This window comes from Symphalangus syndactylus, chromosome 17, assembly GCF_028878055.3.
Source record: "Symphalangus syndactylus isolate Jambi chromosome 17, NHGRI_mSymSyn1-v2.1_pri, whole genome shotgun sequence".
NCBI lineage: Eukaryota > Metazoa > Chordata > Mammalia > Primates > Hylobatidae > Symphalangus > Symphalangus syndactylus.
Genome location: NC_072439.2, coordinates 46,356,835 through 46,376,139, shown reverse-complemented (window position 1 = coordinate 46,376,139; position 19,305 = coordinate 46,356,835). Strand labels below are relative to the sequence as shown.

Sequence of the window (19,305 nt, the reverse complement as noted above, 5' to 3'; positions counted from 1 at the left end):
GTTACTTGCCTCCACTTCATGCTCCTATAGCACTAATTTGGATGTCTAGTAAAACCTGCCACATTATTATAGGTGGAGCCAAAAACTCAATCACTGCATTATCGGCTATTAAAATACAGTATTTTGGCCAGGCGCAGCGGCTCACACCTGTAATCCCAGCACTTTGGGAGGTCGAGATGGGTGGATCATGAGGTCAGGAGATCGAGACCATCCTGGCTAACATGGTGAAACCCCGTCTCTACGAAAAAAAAAAAAAAAAAAAAAAAAAAAATTAGCCAGGCATGGTGGCGGGCACCTATAGTCCCAGCTACTCGGGAGGCTGAGGCAGGAGAATGGTGTGAACCTGGGAGGCAGAGCTTGCAGTGAGCTGAGATCACGCCACTGCACTCCAGCCTGGCGACAGAGCGAGACTCTGTCTCAAAAAAATAAAATAAAATAAAATACAGTATTTTTTTCAGTTGGACACCCAATTATAGGAAAAAGGTTTTTTTCTTTTTGAAAAGAGCGATTTTTATAAGCAAAATTTACAGCTCACATTGAACAGAATTCAAAATTATCATATGATTACTTTTTGACAACTGCCCACCACTATGGAAGATAAAATCTGGGGAAAAGATAGATGTTGATCATTCTTAACACAAGAAAACTATGTGGTCATTGTTTTTCTTCTCCACTAGTCCATGAGCTCCTAGAGGGCAAGCCATTGTCTTATTCAACTCTATATTCCGAGAACATGAAACAATACCTTGCATATTATAGATGCTCAATAAATGAGAAAATGAATGATGAAATTAATTATAAATTTGTCACTCCAGTACAGTTACTAGTGCTCTTCAATTCCTCAAAATGTAATTGCTTAGATAATAAGAGAGTGCTTCTATTTCCAGAACCATATTGCATTGCACCATACTGTGACACACACACAAAGCAGACTAATAATACAGTGTCCCTTCAAGACCAAATACTCATCAAATATTTGGACAGTATTTATAAAAAAGGAGTTTCCCCTGCACTCTGCCCACTGCTCACCGTTCCAGCAACTCACCAAATAGGAACATGTTCTTACCAGCAGCACAAAACATTCCACAGCAGAACAAAAGGGGGAACGGACAATTCGGGGAGTCCTTGACGCTTCTCACCCTACCTCTACCTTAAGTGACAACTCCGAAGATTTCTATCATCCACAAACAGCAATATTTCTGAGAAGAGTTTCAGCAAGCACAATTTCTCCACCTTGTAACATTTCCATGTTTGGTGTTGTTTCAGCTCTGCTTATGAAGTCTTCCCCTATTCCCACAAGCCTCCTCTGCCCCAACAGTTCGGCTCTAAAAATACATCTAGAAGTTAAACATGCGTCCTTTGGAAGAGCCAGAAACAACTATCACATTATTGATTCTCACACACAACTGGATTACCTAATGCTTTTATAGAAAAACTCAATGTACACCGCAAACCTATCAGATTTACCATGAATTCATTAGTTCTCTTACCACCTTAAAAAATATTTATTGCAGTAACATAATATATAAGCATAAAGTTTGCCACTTTAGCCATTTTAAATATATAATTCAGTGGCAATAATTACATTCACAACGTTGCACAGCCGTCACCACTATTTCCAAAATGTTTCTGATCACCCCAGAAACTCTAACCATTAAGCATGAATTCTCCATTTCCCCTTCCCCTTTTCCCCAGTCCCTAGTTATCTCTAATCTTTTTTCTATCTCTATGAATTTGCCTATTTAATATATTTCACATAAATAGAGTTATACAATATTTGTCCTGTTTCTGGCTTATTTCACCTAATATAATGTTTTCAAGGTATATCCAAGTTGTAGAATATATCAGAACTTTGTTCCTTTTTATGACAGAATAATATTTCATTGTACAGATATACTACACTGTGTTTACCCCATCCATCTGTGGATGGACACGGGTGTTGTTTCCACCTTTTGGCTACTGTGAATAATGCTGCGATGGGAACTGTTATACAAGTATCTGAGTCCCTGTTTTCAATTCTTTTGGGTGTATATCTAGGATTTGGAACTGTGGATCATATGATAATTATGTTTGCTTTTTAAGGAATTGCCAAATTGTTTTCACAATGCCTGCACCATTTTACAGTCCCATCAGCAATGTATGAGGGTTCTAATTTCTCTACATACTCACCAACACTTATTATTTTGTGTGTTCTTATTTGATTAAAAAAAAAAAAAAAGTAGCCATCCCAGTAGGTGTAAAGTGGTATTGTGGTTTTGCTTTTCACTTCCCTAATGGTGAATGATGTTGAGCATTCCCTCATGTGCTATTAGATATCTGTACATATTATTTTGGAAAAACGTCAAAAATGCTCAAGTCCTTTGCCCATTTTCCAAGTCTGTCTTTTGGTTGTGTTCAGGAGTTACTTATATATTCTGGATATTAAAGACTTATCAGATACATGATTTCCAAATATTTCTCCCATTCTGTAAGCTGCCTTCACTTTCTTAATATCCCTTGATGCACAAAAATTTTTAATTTTGTCAAGTCCCGTTATCTATTTTTAATTTTTTTGGTGTTTATGTTTTTGATGTTATATCTAAGAATCTACTGCCAAATCCAAGGTCATAAAGATTTTCCTTTATGTGGTTTTTTTTTTTTTTTTTTTTTTTTTGAGACGGGGTTTTGCTCTTGTTGCCCAGGCTGGAGTGCAATGGCACGATCTCAGCTCACTGCAACCTCCGCCTCCCGGATTCAAGCAATTTTCCTGCCTCAACCTCCTGAGTAGCTGGGATTACAGGCATGCACCACCATGCCCGGCTATCCCTTATGTTTTCTTCATGAATTTAGCTCTTGCATGTGGGTTAATCAATTTTGAGTTAATTTTTGTCTGTGACGTGAGGTTGGATTGAACGTTGTTCTTTTCGCATGTGGAAATCCAGTTGCTGCAGCACCATTTGTTGAAGAGACTCTTCTTTCCTCATTGAGTGTATCTGGCATCCTTTTCAAAAACCAGTCAGGCCATAGACGTGTGGGTTTATTTCTGGACTCTTGATTCTATTCCATTGGTCTATATATCTATCTGTACCCAAGACCACACTATTTTGATTACTGTAGCTTTGTCATTAAGTTTTGAAATCAGAACGCATGAATCCTCTGACTTTATTCTTTTTCAGAATTGTTTTGGACCACTTGCAATCTCATATGAAATTGTGGATCTGCTTTTTCATTTCTGCAACTTTTAGCATTTAATAAACAGACTTTTTAAAAACTTAGATTTACCATTAAAAATAGATACCTGAAGAGTAATGTTATTTAATTTTGCCAATTTGGTATTTTAAAAGCCTGGCTTAGACAGCTGATATTCTATAAAGGACAAACAGTATTAATTGTAGAAATATGTTCCAATAACATTCCGGAACACTACTACTGTTGCTTCACAGTCTAACTGGTTCAGGTCTCCTAAGACCCTCAGGGCTCACAGTTCAACATTATCCTGGGTTTGCAACTGGTTGTGGCTTAGCTGAAACTTGGTTCTAGTCACTGACCTGTCAGTTCCCAGATTACAGTGATTGCACATGGCCTGGGGATGAAAGAAGACACCACTTTAAATTCCTATTGTCTTTCAGCTCAAAGCACATTTAAGTCATAACTTCGTGCTTAACTTATCAGAGTAGGCCTGATTTCAAAACCAGTTTTTGCTGCCTAGAGGGAATGAGAACATAAAAATGAAAGGAAAAAAAAAACCACTATAGGTTCACATAACCTTATGCAAAACCTGTGATGCCAAAACCTAGTGTTTCAGAATTCAGAATTTTTCAGAATTAAAAAAAAAAAAAATTTACATGTATATATTGTCTCCATTACTAATGCATCCCCAGTGAAGTCTGGAACAGCACACCTTACCCAAACGCATTCATATTTTGCAGCCAGATAATATAAATATTCATATGAGGGGGAGGATACTGAAAAATGTAAATAGTCTTGTGTTGGTTGAGGTCAGATACCTACATCAAATGAGTTCAGCTCTGTCAGGTTTTATAACCAAATGAATTACCAAAAAAATCTTTTCCAGCACTTAATGGATGTTTGAATTCTAAGGAATTGTGAACCTGTAACAACTAAGAATATATTCAGCACCCAATAACAGATTACACAAAACCTCAGTATAGCTGCTTGTTATATACACACAGAGCAAAATGTTGGCCAATTACCTTCAAATGACAAACTAATTGACTGGAAAAGGGAAAGACCCCATAGGGTCTCATTTGCTCTAATCATCTCACAAATTGAGTATTTACCAAATTAGTATTTTCCCCAGTGATCAGCTACAAATAAACTCTAACCCAGAAAGTAAATCCTAAATTTGGATAAAAGGAAAATCAGAATTGATATACCACTTTTAACTATCCAAATGAACAGAAAATAGTCATTAATATCTAATATTAGCAAAGATGCTAGGAATAAACACACATTGGCAGTGTGGGGTGGTATAAGCTTTTTGGGTAGCAATTTGGTGAGTATAGCAAAAGCTTTAAAATTATTCATACCTGGCTGGGCACAGTGGCTCACACCTGTAATCCCAGTACTTTGGGAGGCCGAGGTGGGTGGATCACCTGAGGTCAAGATCAGCCTGACCAACATGGTGAAACCCCGTCTCTACTGAAAAAATACAAAAATTAGCCGGGTGTAGTGGTGGGCACCTGTAATCCGAGCTACTCAGGAAGGTGAGGCAGGAGAATAGCTTGAACCTGGGAGGTAGAGGTTGCAGTGAGCTGAAATTGCACCACTGCACACTCTAGCCTGGGAGACAGAGTGAGACCTCGTCCAAAAAAAAAGGTAATAATAAAATAATTCATACCCTTTGATCTTATAATTCTACTAGGAAATACTTGATTGCTTAAATCAATTAGGATACAGCTATATGATTGTATATAATGTAATTATTTAAAATAATTTATAGAAGACTATTCACGATAGAAAATTTCAGCAATATATCTCTATGTGAAAAAGTAAATTATAAAATGTTATATATTACTGGCTAACACGGTGAAACCCCGTCTCTACTAAAAAAAAATACAATTAGCCGGGTGTGGTGGTGGGCACCTGTAGTCCCAGCTACTTGGGAGGCTGAGGCAGGACGATGGCTTGAACCCAGGAGGTGGAGCTTGTGGTGAGCTGCGATAGCGCCACCGCACTCCAGCCTGGGCAACAGAGGGAGACTCCGTCAAACAAAACAAAACAAACAGGGCCGGGCGCGGTGGCTCACGCTTGTAATCCCAGCACTTTGGGAGGCCGAGGCGGGTGGATCACGAGGTCAGGAGATCGAGACCACGGTGAAACCCCGTCTCTACTAAAAATACAAAAAATTAGCCAGGCATGGTGGCGGGCGCCTGTAGTCCCAGCTACTCGGAGAGGCTGAGGCAGGAGAATGGCATGAACCCGGGAGGCAGAGCTTGCAGTGAGCCGAGATTGCGCCACTGCACTCCAGCCTGGGCGACAGAGCGAGACTCCGTCTCAAAACAAAACAAAACAAACAAACAAAACAGTTATATATTATAATATATACCCAAAAGAATTAAAAGTAGGAGCTCAAACAAATATTTGGACATCCATGTTCACAGCAACACTTACAATAGCAATTCAAGTGTCCACTGACTGATGAATGGGTAATAAAACATATAATGGAGTATTATTCAGTTTTAAAAAGGAAGAAAATTCAACAAATGCTACAACATAGATTAATCTTGAGGACATCAGGCTAAGTAACATAAACCAGTCACAAAAGGACAAAGAATGTAGGATTCCACATATATGAAGTACTTAGAATAGTCATATTCACAGAGGCAGAAAGTAGAATGGAGGTTGCCAGGAGAAGGGGGAATGGGGCAATATTGCTTAATTAGTAGTTCAGTAACAACCTTTTTCAAGACGAAAATGATTCTTGAGATGTATGGTGGTGATGGTTGCACAACAATGTGAATATACTTAATGCTTTTAAGTGCCGAACTATACACTTAATGGTTAAAATGGTAAGTTTTAGATTATGTGCATTGCACCACCACACACAAAAAAGTGTAGCTTTAAAAAAATAATCCTTTAGCTGTTGTAGGCTAGGCTGTACCAGGCAGTAGGTGCTTTCTAACACCTAGATGGGTGAGCAGGAATGAGATCTGCTACATGCTCTGCTGTCCTTAGGGAGAGCTCTTGTGAGGCTTCAGTCCATAACGACCATCTGGGTGGAGGGGACTCTCATGGTGCTGGGGCTTTTACCATCTTACCTCTACTTTAACTCTCCCACTTGCGATGAGCCATTTTCCAATAAACTGAAGGGTATATAATTTTAAAAACTGTTATGTATTATATGATCTAAGACTTGTATGGGGGTAAAAAAAAACGTAAGCAAAAGGATAAGGAATAGTGGGATGTCAGGTGATCTTTATTATCTTAACACTTGATGTTTTCCAAATTTTCCACAATGAACAAACGACCAACACATCAAGAAGCATACCAGTTTTATCATATCTACCCTCCACTATGTCTTCCCCTCAAAGAGGTTTGCTATACCTTGCCTTTCCCACTTCAGTAAATGCCCCCAAATTAACCAGATTAACCAGACCAAAATTACCGATGTCATCCCTGACTCCTTTTCCTTATTTTCCCACATCCAATTTCTCAGAAAATCCTGTCCGCCAAATTTTCAAAACCTACCCAGAAGCCAGCTACTTTTCACCATTCCCACAGGGCTTCTATGAATAATACAGCTCACGCTTAAGAGCGTGCAGTAGATTCCAGTGTCTATTCTATAGCTAAGTCCTTTTCATATATGAACGCACTTCATTCTCACAACAGTTCTGCAAGGTAAGAAAAGTACAACAGTTACCTTCATATCACTGATGGAGAGGCATGGAGAAGTCAGCTATTTTGCATAAGATCACACAGCTAATGAGCAGTGGAACCAAAATTTGAACCCCGGAGCTCACAGGTTATGCCTTTAACGACTATATTACACTGCCCCCTTGGCCTTAGGTAGCGTTCTCTCTCACATTATTCAGCTGTCTGTTCAATATCCCTGTCTCAGACAGGTTGTCCCTGAAATCCTAATTTAAGCAGCCCCGGAGAAGGGCCACCATTCTGTTACCTTGCCCTGCTGTACTTTCCTTTAGCACTTAATTAGTAATTACACATAAAGTATGTAAGTTCCATAGGAGTAGAGATCTCACCTTGTTCATGGCTGAATCCCAACCACCTAGGATAGTTCCTGGGCCATGTTAGGTGATCCATCATTAATCTGTTGAATGACTGACCAAATGAATGCATAACTAATATAAGACTGGCTGCTGGAGTAAGACAGACCTGAATGCAAATCCCAGACCTACCACTTCCTAACCACGGGAGCTTAGATCATTCAACCTTCCTATCCCCCTCAGTGTCTGCACCTGGAAAATGGGACTAGTATTTACCCCTCAGGGTTTTCTTGAGGATAAAATGAATTATGGCATGTGAAGTGTTTAGCCTGGTTACTTACACATAGTAAATACCTGACAAACATTAGCTACTTGTATTGCAAATGTGAGGGGAAAAAGTGTTATGCTTAAGCCTGCCTGAAGTTCTTTTCATTTTTTATTTTTATTTTTTATTATTATACCTAAGGTTTTACGGTACATGTGCACAATGTGCAGGTTTGTTACATATGTATCCATGTGCCATGCTGTTTTGCTGCACCCATTAACTCGTCATTTAGCATTAGGTATATCTCCTAATGCTGTCCCTCCCCCCTCCCCCAACCCCACAACAGTCCCCAGAGTGTGATGTTCCCCTTCCTGTGTCCATGAGTTCTCATTGTTCAATTCCCACCTATGAGTGAGAACATGTGGTATTTGGTTTTTTGTCCTTGAGATAGTTTACTGAGAATGATGTTTTCCAGTTTCATCCATGTCCCTACAAAGGACATGAACTCATCATTTTTTATGGCTGCATAGTATTCCATGGTGTATATGTGCCACATTTTCTTAATCCAGTCTATCATTGTTGGACATTTGGGTTGGTTCCAAGTCTTTGCTATTGTGAATAGTGCCGCAATAAACATACGTGTGCATGTGTCTTTATAGCAGCATGATTTATAGTCCTTTGGGTATATACCCAGTAATGGGATGGCTGGGTCAAATGGTATTTCTAGCTCTAGATCCCTGAGGAATCGCCACACTGACTCCCACAATGGTTGAACTAGTTTACAGTCCCACCAACAGTGTAAAAGTGTTCCTATTTCTCCACATCCTCTCCAGCACCTGTTGTTTCCTGACTTTTTAATGATGGCCATTCTAACTGGTGTGAGATGGTATCTCATTGTGGTTTTGATTTGCATTTCTCTGATGGCCAGTGATGATGAGCATTTTTGCATGTGTTTTTTGGCTGCATAAATGTCTTCTTTGGAGAAGTGTCTGTTCATGTCCTTCGCCCACTTTTTGATGGGGTTGTTTTTCTCTTGTAAGTTTGTTTGAGTTCAATGTAGATTCTGGATATTAGCCTTTTGTCAGATGAGTAGGTTGCAAAAATTTTCTCCCATTCTGTGGGTTGCCTGTTCACTCTGATGGTAGCTTGTTTTGCTGTGCAGAAGCTCTTTAGTTTAATTAGATCCCATTTGTCAATTTTGGCTTTTGTTGCCATTGCTTTTGGTGTTTTAGACATGAAGTCCTTGCCCACGCCTATGTCCTGAATGGTATTGCCTAGGGTTTCTTGTAGGATTTTAATGGTTTTAGGTCTAACATGTAAGCCTTTAATCCATCTTGAATTAATTTTTGTATAAGGTGTAAGGAAGGGATCCAGTTTCAGCTTTCTACGTATGGCTAGCCAGTTTTCCCAGCACCATTTATTAAATAGGGAATCCTTTCCCCATTTCTTGTTTTTTTCAGGTTTGTCAAAGTTCTTCTCATTTTTAAAAGAGGGGTATACAGCTTTAGGAAGATAGCTGTTGAGAAATAAAGTTGCTGATGATAGTTCATTAAATGTTAGGTCACACTGAAGATAAGGAAAACCGTATGTAAATTTGGTCTAATACTCAAAGTGGGGAGAACTCAAAACACATTAGCTCTATCTAAATTCCATTTTTATGCATTTTCTGTTGTATTTCTAAATCATACCCCCTACTTAAATCTTGAATGTATGGATATTTTTTAAGTCATCGGTTAAATAATGGACTGAAACAATAAAAATTCCTTCTGGATGGATGTTTTATTAGTTCAGGGTATTTTTTTAGGCCAAATACAACCGAATGCCTTTATGGTTGAGATAATTTAAATTCATATTCAAGTCCCAGTCACCTATAGTCCCAGCTACTCAGGAGTCTAAGACAGGAGGATTGCTTGAGCCCAGGAGTGCAAGTCCAGCCTAGGCAACACGAGGAGATCTCTCTTTAAAAAATTATAAATAATTCATATCCAGCCACTGCCCATCGTGCTGCTGCTGCTGCTGCTCAGAGGTAAAACGGTGGAAGGAGTCAAGTGCAACTCTATCAGTAGAAGCCTTATTCTTGTTCAACCTTCCACAGCCCAGTAGCCTCGGGTAACTTTTCAGAAGCAGGATATCCAGATCAGGCCCCAGCCATTCTCTTACTGCTGAAGGGGTAGCAACTGTGATGGCTATCTTAACTAAGGACTTCACCAAGTGCTCTGAATAAGGCAGCTATCTGAGGGAAACTCAGACCTCCGGTGGGGAGGAGTCTCAGCAAGAAGCATCTGGCCTTGTGCCACAGGGTGCTGATCTCTTTCAGCCAGAATACTCACCATGACCTCCTCTCCAGACCGTCCCAGTGATGCAGGTGCCCCACACAATTACTTGGTAGCCTTGTTTTTCTTTTTTTTTTTTTTTTTTTTTTTTGAGACGGAGTCTTGTTCTGTTGCCGGGCTGGAGTGCAGTGGCGCGATCTCGGCTCACTGCAACCTCTGCCTCCCGGGTTCAAGCGATTCTCCTGCCTCAGTCTCCTGAGTAGCTGGGACTACAGGTGCGTAGGACAACGCCTGGCTAATTTTTTGTATTTTAGTAGAGACAAGGTTTCACCGTGTTGGTGATCTCCCGACCTGTGATTCGCCTGCCTCAGCCTCCCAAAGTGCTGGGATTACAGGCCTGAGCCACCGCGCCCGGCCTCAGTAGCCTTTTTACTGCAGCATTTCTCAACTCTGAATATATAACTTTTATAAGGGGCTTGAATCTATGCTGTTTTCTCCACAAATAATCAACTCCTCATGTCTCTTCTTTCATTATACTTTGATAGTTGATTCTGTAACCTGAAATTATATTAAGGTGCTAGTTGGTAACTACTTCCTACTACTCTCCCCAGTAGATGGGGTGGGGCGTGGTGATGGATGGCAGGCAGGAACACTGCCTTCAAATTGGGAAGCTCTTTATTTAATAGGTCTGTGAAGGCCATTTCTTCTAGAATCCCAACCCAGACTTCAATCATGTGATTATATTCTCCAGGTGGCCAGGCATAGCTAAGGAAATTTAAGCATTTTTACTCCAGAAAATATCACAATTTAGTTCTTTAGTTGAGATCTTACAAAATAAACAGATTATCTGAATACAACTAAATCATCTTAGAGATTCAAGCTACTTAAAATTTCTTAAATATGCACTTAACATGTTAATTACAGAAATAATAGAAATGACATATAACTCAGATTGCCCCTCCCTAGGGAGTAATAATCCCGAGGCTTGTTCCAGGATTAAATGTCTTAAATTACTGGTCCTTTGTGGTTTCATCTGAGGCCTACTTTTGTCCTTGTCCTTTCCTTTTATGCGCCAAATTTATACAGGCATCAGACTTTCACACATAATAACTGTCATTTACTTAGCATGCAGGATGAGCTAAGCATTACAGTAGGTCTTAGATACACGAAAACAGTCACTAAGGTATTTTACATGTGAAGGCTTTAGGTAAATAAAACATACCTGTGACCATCTGGGGAGAAGAGATGCCTGCACAGGGCTGGGGGAGCCCAAGAAGAGACTCCTAAAGCAGTCTGGCTGGGAGTTGGAGGAGGCAGCCCCTGTTGGGCATCAGCAAACAACATCCCTTTTAAAATAAAGGCCTTAGCAGCAGCCTCAGAAGCAAAAGTTTTTCTCTGACCTTCTCCTGCCCGCCTGTCTCTCAATCCATTCTCCCTGAGGCTGGCCACAGAAACTAGAAGATGAGTCTAGAAGCCAGAATTCCTTTTGAGGGATTTTTTACAAAATTATACAGAAAGGTAGAGATAAAGAAATTCTGGCCATAAGATTCTGGCCATAAAGTACTTACCTGATCTACATCGTTTGACTGTAGGTTAAAATCCACATTCCAGAGAGTCTTACCCAGAAGGAAGGAATGCTGCTTAGAGAGGTCAAGAAGTGTCTGGACAGACAGGCCTTGCTGGGTTTCCCCACTCTGTCTATTCGCATTAGATCAGACCCTTTTTCCCAATTGTGTTTCTGCATGGCTGTCTATACTTTCTTGAATCTAAGCATAAAAATGGACAATTTCCCCTGTATCTTTGGCTCTTCATTCTGAAGGTTTCCATATCATCTAAAACTATGATCAAATAAATTTGTATGCCTTTTATCCTATTAATCTGCCTCTTGTCAGTGATTTTCAGCAAACCTTCAGAAAGCAAAGGGGAAGTTTTCCTTTGGCCTTGACACCCCTAAACCATGTCCTGATGGATGCATAAGAGGAAGTGAGAGACAATCTAAGAGGTTGTTGTAACAGGAAAACCCAGGGTGGAATAACAGTGATGGTGGTAGTGGGGATAAACAGAAATACATGGATTCTGGTGACATTAAGGTATTAGAATCAACAGGCCCTGCAGGCTGATAGGAAAGGAAGATGAGAAATGCTTCGACTACGAGTCCTGTCTGACTTTACCAACTGGGTTCACTAAGTAAGAAGGGCCTTTTAAATCTAACTTTTCCTTCACCAGTTTCAGTAGGAAATCTTAGCTCCCATTATGTAGACAGAGTAGAAAAAATAGATGCTATTACATGGAAACATTAAATTATATAACTGAATCAACCAAATTATATTTATTTCTTCAACCAATAAATGTTTGTGGCACTCTTGCTAAACGTAAGCACTGGGCAAGCTCTGGAAATACAGCAGTAACTGAGGACTTTGCCCTTCCCCACCCTGTCCCATCTACCCACTCCTCCTCATGGGAGAAGTGGCATATCCCTTCTGATCATAGCCCAAAGCCTCCTCCTATGCCGTGGCTCCCATTCCCACAGGACTTCTTGTGACTTCAGCACTTTTTACCGTGACTTCAACCTATGCTTCATTTTCACCTTTGTCAACATTTTTCATGCTCAGATTTATTCCATCTTAAAAAAGTAAAAAGCCTCTCCTTAGGAAATGTATCACTATCAAATGTTAAATGTGCATACACTTCAACCTCACAAATTCTACTTAATTCCTGTACACATTTGGAAAGATATAAATATGCATAAGTACGTTAAGATGTTGAGTGTAACATTATGAGAGACACCAAAATTTTTAAGTAAAACTAAAATATCCAGACAACACTACAGCACAATAGAATAATAGTATGCATCTACTTTAGGGAGTAACATGTCTATAATGTACAGAACGAAAACACAAACTTTGGCCGACTACATAGCAATAAAGCCAATTTTTGTAATGTAAGTGTGTATGAGAGAGCTAGCAATAGCACATGTACAGAAAAATCTTGAAGGATACACCTCAGACTATTAACAGTGGCTATATATGAGAGAATGCAATTATGGAGATGATTCTCAGTTATACTTTTTAATGTTTAGAACTTTTACAACAACTCATTGTAAAATAAATTGCTTTGTAATCAGAATAAAACAATAAAGATAAAAGGTTATCAAAAAAGTTAAAACAACTTTAATCAGCCTTTCTACTGCACCTACTGCATTATAACATAGTCCTTACTACTACTGATAAGGTCAAAGTACGCTGGCACTCCTCTACCACGGACTCAGCCTCCATCAGTCACCAGCCGGCTCCAAGGTCCATAGTGACTTGCATGCTGCTAAACCTAATGCTCATTTTACATTTTTGCCTTACTTGACATCTCAATGAGCTTTGACATGGCTGGCAATGACTTCTTTTGAAGACTCTCTCCTCTTGGTTTCATTCTCTTAGAGGGTCTTCCATTTCTCTGATTTCCTCCATTGGTGCCTCCTCCTTGACTGAGCCTTGACTTCTGAAAATATTCAGGGCTCCATCCAAGCCCTGCCCCTCTTTAATCTGTCTGCTGGCAACTGTTAACACAGGTAGACTAAAGGTTCCAAATGCATTGCTCTATTTCAGCCATCTCTTCTGAGCCACAGATTCACATATCCAACTGCCTATGCAACATCTTTCCTTGGAAATGTCCCAGGCATCTCAGACTCAGTATCAACACAGGACTTATGCTTCCCTCTCAACCACAAACACACTCAAAGATGTTCTTCAATATTTCTTGTCTGCATAAATGGTAACCCCACTTATTTGGCTGGTCAAGCCAGAAACCTGGTTGTCACCCTTGACTAGCCTCCCTTCCGCATCCCCCACAGCCAAACATTCACTCTCCTATGGTGCTGAAGAGTTCTTGACTGTCTTCCTCTCTTCATCTCATCCTGCCAAGCCCCTTGCATCTGTTATTGGGACTATTGCACCAACCTCCTGACCGCCCACCTGCCAGCAACTTTTATCCCCTTTTAATCACTTATCTTTTCAGTAGCCAAAGCAATCTTTGAAAATAAAATTCTGATCCAGTACTTTTCTGCTTTAAATACTTTGATAGCTTCCCATTAGGAAACCACTTTCAAATTTAAGATAACAAACAGATGTTATTTCTGTAATGGGGAATGATATGGTTTGGCTGTTTGTCTCCAAATCTCATGTTGAAATGTAATCCCGAATACTGGATGCAGCATCTAGTGGGAGATAATGGATCATGGGGGTAGATGTCTCATGAATGGCTGAGCACCATCCCCATGCTTATGAGTTCTTGCTCAGTTCACATGAGATCTGGCTGTTTTAAAAGAGTGTGGTATGCTCCTCTCTCTCTTGCTCCTGCTCTCGCTATGGGACACACTGCCTCCCCTTCGCCTTCCGCCATGATTGTAAGCTCCCTGAGGCCCTCCTAGAAGCAGATGCCAACAGTGCACTTCCTGTATAGCCTGCAGAACTGTGAGCCAAAATAAACTTATTTTCTTTATAAATTACCCAGTCATAGGTATTCCTTTACAGCAACACAAGAATGGAATAACGTGGGAAAAAATAAGACCAATGATTTTTAAAGAAGCCTGGTTAAAAAGAGACTACAAGCATCATGAGGACAGAAGCTGTACCTATTTAGTTTGCTGTAGAACCTCAGTAGTTAGCCAGAATCTTTGCACACAGTTGACCCTAATACATATTTACTAAATGAATAAATAACGTAGGGTTGAGGAAGGTATATTTTTGTTCATTTTTTGTGCCTTGTTTTATAAGATGAAACTTGTATTCATATTACCTATTCACACACACACACATACACACACGTTGACAGAAAACAGTGAAAGACAAACACAGGAGGATCACTGATGGAGACAGGCATAGGTGAAGGCATTAACATTTATCAGAAAGATGACAGATGGGAGAAGCAAAGATGAATGTAAACATGCATTTATATATGCATTATATATAAAATATACATATATTCTCTCTCTCTCTCTCTATATATATATATAACACATATATGATACAATTTACATGCACACAATGTATACACATTTTTGGAGAAAGGGAGATAAAAGAAGTTGAGGCAGTGTAGCCCCTGCAGGTTTCCTTTCCTTTCTAAGCAAATGATCTACTGAGAGGCCAAGAGGGTGTGGAATAGAGGAAGGCAGTGAGAGTTTGAAACAGTTTCTGTGATTGATAGGAGAGCATCCGCTGACTCGGTGTGCCAGGCTCAGTTTCCATTCTGCTGGGTTTTTCTTCTGAGTTCTGTAAATATTCAAGACTCCAGTGTTCTTTTTGGCTTCCTGTCCCAAGGCAATGGTTTCCCAGAATCAGTGCAAGAATCAAATGTTTAACAATAACCAGGGGAACTATGCAAAATGATTCGTACACCTTGCCTGATGGAGATTCTGTGCTAGTAATTGGTGAGGGGTTGGGTCCCACGTACATGGCAATTTGTGAAGCACTGCCCTTTGGTCTGTAGGCCACAGGGTCACTGACCTCACAACCACATTTTCTCCTCAGTCGTTGTACTGACCACAGCTGAGCACACTGGGTTAGTGATCAAACTCGTCACTCAAAGTCACGGTGACATGCCATGTCCACTTTGTCTTTCCATCCAGCTGAGAAGCAGCAACTTAGAAAAGAGAAAAAAATATACAGAGATGGGCGTATTATCTTTTCAAACATGGCTTTGATGGGAAGGACACATTTCCTGATGGGTGCTCCCAGGATGGCCATCCCTGCCAGAGGGCAAAAGGGGAAAAAATAGACCTCTTTCTCTATTATCTTTCCTGTTCTTCTGTTCAAAACTAACATTTTATCTGGCTATTGAGAACACGAATCCAAGTGTGCTTTGGAGCTGAACTGTTATCAGCTGAAAATAGCCCAGAGGAAAAAAAATCCACATTTTTTAACCTTTTAACAGCTCTTTTTCATGAAATGTGGGTTGCAATTTTACTTGACTTTGAAAATGTCAGAATTACTGAGACTGACTAAAAAATACAAGGGAAAACTTAACTTCACATTTCTTCAATTGGCTGCCACAACTCTGTTTCCTATTCCGGTGTTCAGTTACATACAATTATCTCAACTTCTTGGAAATAAATCTATGGGTAAAAAGAGATCTTAAAATCATTTTTCAATTCCCTAGTCTTATAGAACGGAAATAATGACAAAGCAGGATGCCCAGGATTAAAGAGTTTGTAGCAAATCTGGGAGCGGAACCCAAGTGTCCTAAACACTGACCCAGGGGCTTTCCACGTACTCACCCCACAATGTAACAAAAGACTTACGGTGAAATGGGGACTCACAGATCACACAGAAATTTGTTTCACAGGTGTGATCAAATGCTTCGTAAACAATTAAAAACTCATGTCGGTGAAACTTTATTTAAAGATGGAAGACTGAATATATGCATTTAGCTCTGCCTCCTCCTCAAGTACTACCAGAACACAAACCAATAAAGACGAAGAAAAAAGAGGAGGAGAGACAGTAACACAATCTGGGGAGACACTGTGTTAGGCAAGTGCAACTACTTAGCCAATTGGAGAAAGCTCAATACTAAAATAGGAAAGTCTCGAAGCAATTTCATTTAAATTATAAGCCCTCAAGAGGCTGGCAGCACAGGCTCCTCTGGAAGTGGGACTGAAGGTAGGGCAGGAGAATGGTCGTAACTCTGTTTATTGAGGAGTTGGACCCCTAGATTTCCTTCCTCAAGGCTTGAAGACAAGTGGTTGCCTCCCAACCCCACCCTACCTAGGAAAAGACTTGAAATGTATTCTCTGGAAAGAGTGAACAGAGGCTCTTCAGACAAGAGGATACCAGGCACAGTTGAGGATGGGGGTCCCATACTGGAAAGACAGATTACACAAAAGATTATTGCCGAATGTTGAGACTCCTAGACTTCTACTTAGCTTTCTGACTAGTTGTAGTTTTCTCTTGGTCTGATTAACTTGGCGGGGGTGGGTGGAGGGACAGCCTAAAATTACTAACCGAGTTTCCTAAACAAACAGCCAGACAGGGCACCCTAAAGTGAAATGCATAATTGCCAAATGCCATCCACTACTACAGAACTTCCAGCCATCTTTCTAGATAGCTACTCAAAAATTAGAAGGGACAAGACTTTCCAGACACTAAGAGGGCATCAAACAGAGAAACAGCAAAGCAACCTGGTGAAGAGGGAAAAATCACATGAAAAAGACGCTTAAAACAACAAAAAACTCTTGCATCATCAGAGATTGAGAAAAGTGCATCCATGAAATAAGGACAAGATGTTACCAAAGGGAGAGAGGGAGAAAGAGAGAAATAGTCAAAGAATAAAAACAGAGCTTTTGGAAATTAAAATGATTGAAAACTCAACAGAAGGCTTGAAAGATAAAATTCAGGAAATGTTCAATAAAGTTAAGCAAAAAGAGGTGAAAAATAGGAAACATGGAAAATTGGAGAACCAATTCAGGATAGCCAATATCCAAATAACAGACGTATTCATGGATTAGAGAAAATGGAAGGCAAGTAACTGTCAAAGAAATTTCCCCAAATTGAAAAGGATTAGGAATTAAAGAACACCTTTCTCCCACGACTGAAAACAAACTGAAGGATACTTTTTTCCTTTAAAAAATGGAGTTGGGGGTTGGGCACGGTGGCTCACACCTGTAATCCCAGCACTCTGGGGGCTAAGGTGGGAGGATCACTTAAGGCCTAGAGTTCCAGACCAGCCTGAGCAACACAGAGAGACCCTGTCTCTACAAAAAAATTTAAAAATTAGCCAGGTGTGGTGCATGCATATAGTCTTAGCTATGAGGTGGAGGGTGGTTTGAGCGGGGAGGATAGCTTGAGCCAGGAGTTTGAGGGTGGAATGAGCTATGATTGTGCCACCTACTCCAGCCTGGGCAACAGAGCAAGACTCTATCTCTAAAAAATACATATAATAATTTTTTTAATTTAAAAAAATGAATTGGGTGGGGCTTGCCATAGTGAAAGGGTCTCCTGAGTTTCCACCATACTAATCATTACAGAATTTCTAAATACTGTGTTCAAAGAAAAAAGTCCACAAAATTCCAGAGTGGAAAAGTTTTTCATACAAAGGATCATAAGTCAGAATGGCAAGAACTTCTCAAGAGCAACTCTTGAAAGTAGGCTTCAAAATTCTGAGAGCAGATAATTTCCACCTTTGAATTATATACTTAGTCAAGCTGTCAACTGAAAGCCAGAGAAAAATACAAGCATTGTCAGACCCGCAAGTTTAAAAAAAAATTACCTGCCTTTAACCTTTTCTACATAAGACACTGGGAAATATGCTCCACCAAAATAAAATAGTAAACCAACAAAAAATAAGACATAAATGTAGGGCTCCAATACAAGTCCTCAGGATGGTGGTGAAAAGGAATCCCTCACTCGGCCAAGGTCTAAAGACCAACCTGGGCAGGGTGGAGGAGATCAGAAGGCTGTGGGAGGAATCTCCCCCAAAGGTTGAATTTGACAGGATTCCATGCATGGCTGATTACATTGAGAGGAGATTTACAATTGGGTAAAAGTGTGAGGTTGAATTATTCATAACTATATGGAAAACTAATAAAATCAGTATCTGCTGTACAGTCTCCAGAGGAAAAGTAATCAAACTATATTATATAGCTCATCTGTGGAAAGTATTACATAGTTATAATAAACACTGCATATTGATCTTACCAAAATTATAACACAATTACAATTGAGGGAATGGGGTTGGGAAAGTTTGTGAGAGAAGGGAAGGGGGCTGGAGTAGGTGAAAAAGAGCTAAATACTTCTGCATCAATAGATAGTGCCTAAAACTGAAAAATAGATAAATTATAATTTAAGTATGTTAACCAGAGATATAGAGGTAATTACTAAAAGAATCAGCTACAGTTAAAAATCCTGGCCTCTGGGGAACAGCGAACAGAAAAGGAGATGCAGCTGGTTTTCATAACAAAATCTACAACATTATTTAATTTTTGAGTTATATAAACATTCTAACTAATTACGTAAAACTTTGACTAAAATAAAAACTTTTCATTCCCCCCCCCCCTTTAAAAAGGCAGGGAGCTCTTGGCATGAACACATATAAACGTAAGAATCACTGTTCTGGCACCTACTATATGCCAGGCACGTGCTAGACGCAGAAGATAAAACAGAAAATGTCCCTTTTTAGGAAGCTTATATTCCACAATAAAAACTAAATATAAGTACTTTTAAAATAACTGACTCTGGAGATATGAAGGAAATAAACAAGTTGATATAGCAGAGATTAAGAGATGGAAGTATTTCGGGTAGGGTGGGTCAGAGGAGCCTCCCTGAGGGGTGATATTTGAGACGTGAAGTATGAGGAGTTGGCTAAGCAGGGCTAAAAAAAAGAGCATACAAGGAAAAAGAAAAAACAAGACAATGGTTCTGAAGCAGAAAGTATCTTGGTGTGCTCAAAGATATGATCAAAGATCAGTGTGACTGCGGGGCGGTGAAGACATGAGAGGCTGGGGAACAAGTGAGGTTAAACACTGACAGGTAAACAATGGGATGGCACCACAGCATCACAGAGCATACTTCTGTGGCAGGAGTGGAAACAACAGACCCAGTCATCAGACTAATGTTGA

At 39.9% G+C, this 19,305-nt stretch overlaps 1 protein-coding gene across 7 annotated transcripts in view; it reads right to left on the bottom strand.

Moving 5' to 3' along the window:
* The window catches only part of ANO6 (anoctamin 6), a 237,352-nt gene that overhangs the window by 151,638 nt on the left and 66,409 nt on the right, over positions 1 to 19,305 (bottom strand). The window contains exon 1 of one of the 7 annotated variants that reach the window (XM_055251355.2): positions 1,046 to 1,082. The exons of 5 other annotated variants lie outside the window; for them this stretch is intronic. In XM_055251355.2, coding sequence (XP_055107330.1) covers positions 1,046 to 1,082 — 37 coding nt within the window. Of the gene's footprint in view, positions 1 to 1,045; positions 1,083 to 19,305 lie in introns of those variants that run through there. One more of the 7 variants, XM_055251356.2, reaches the window with a different exon arrangement.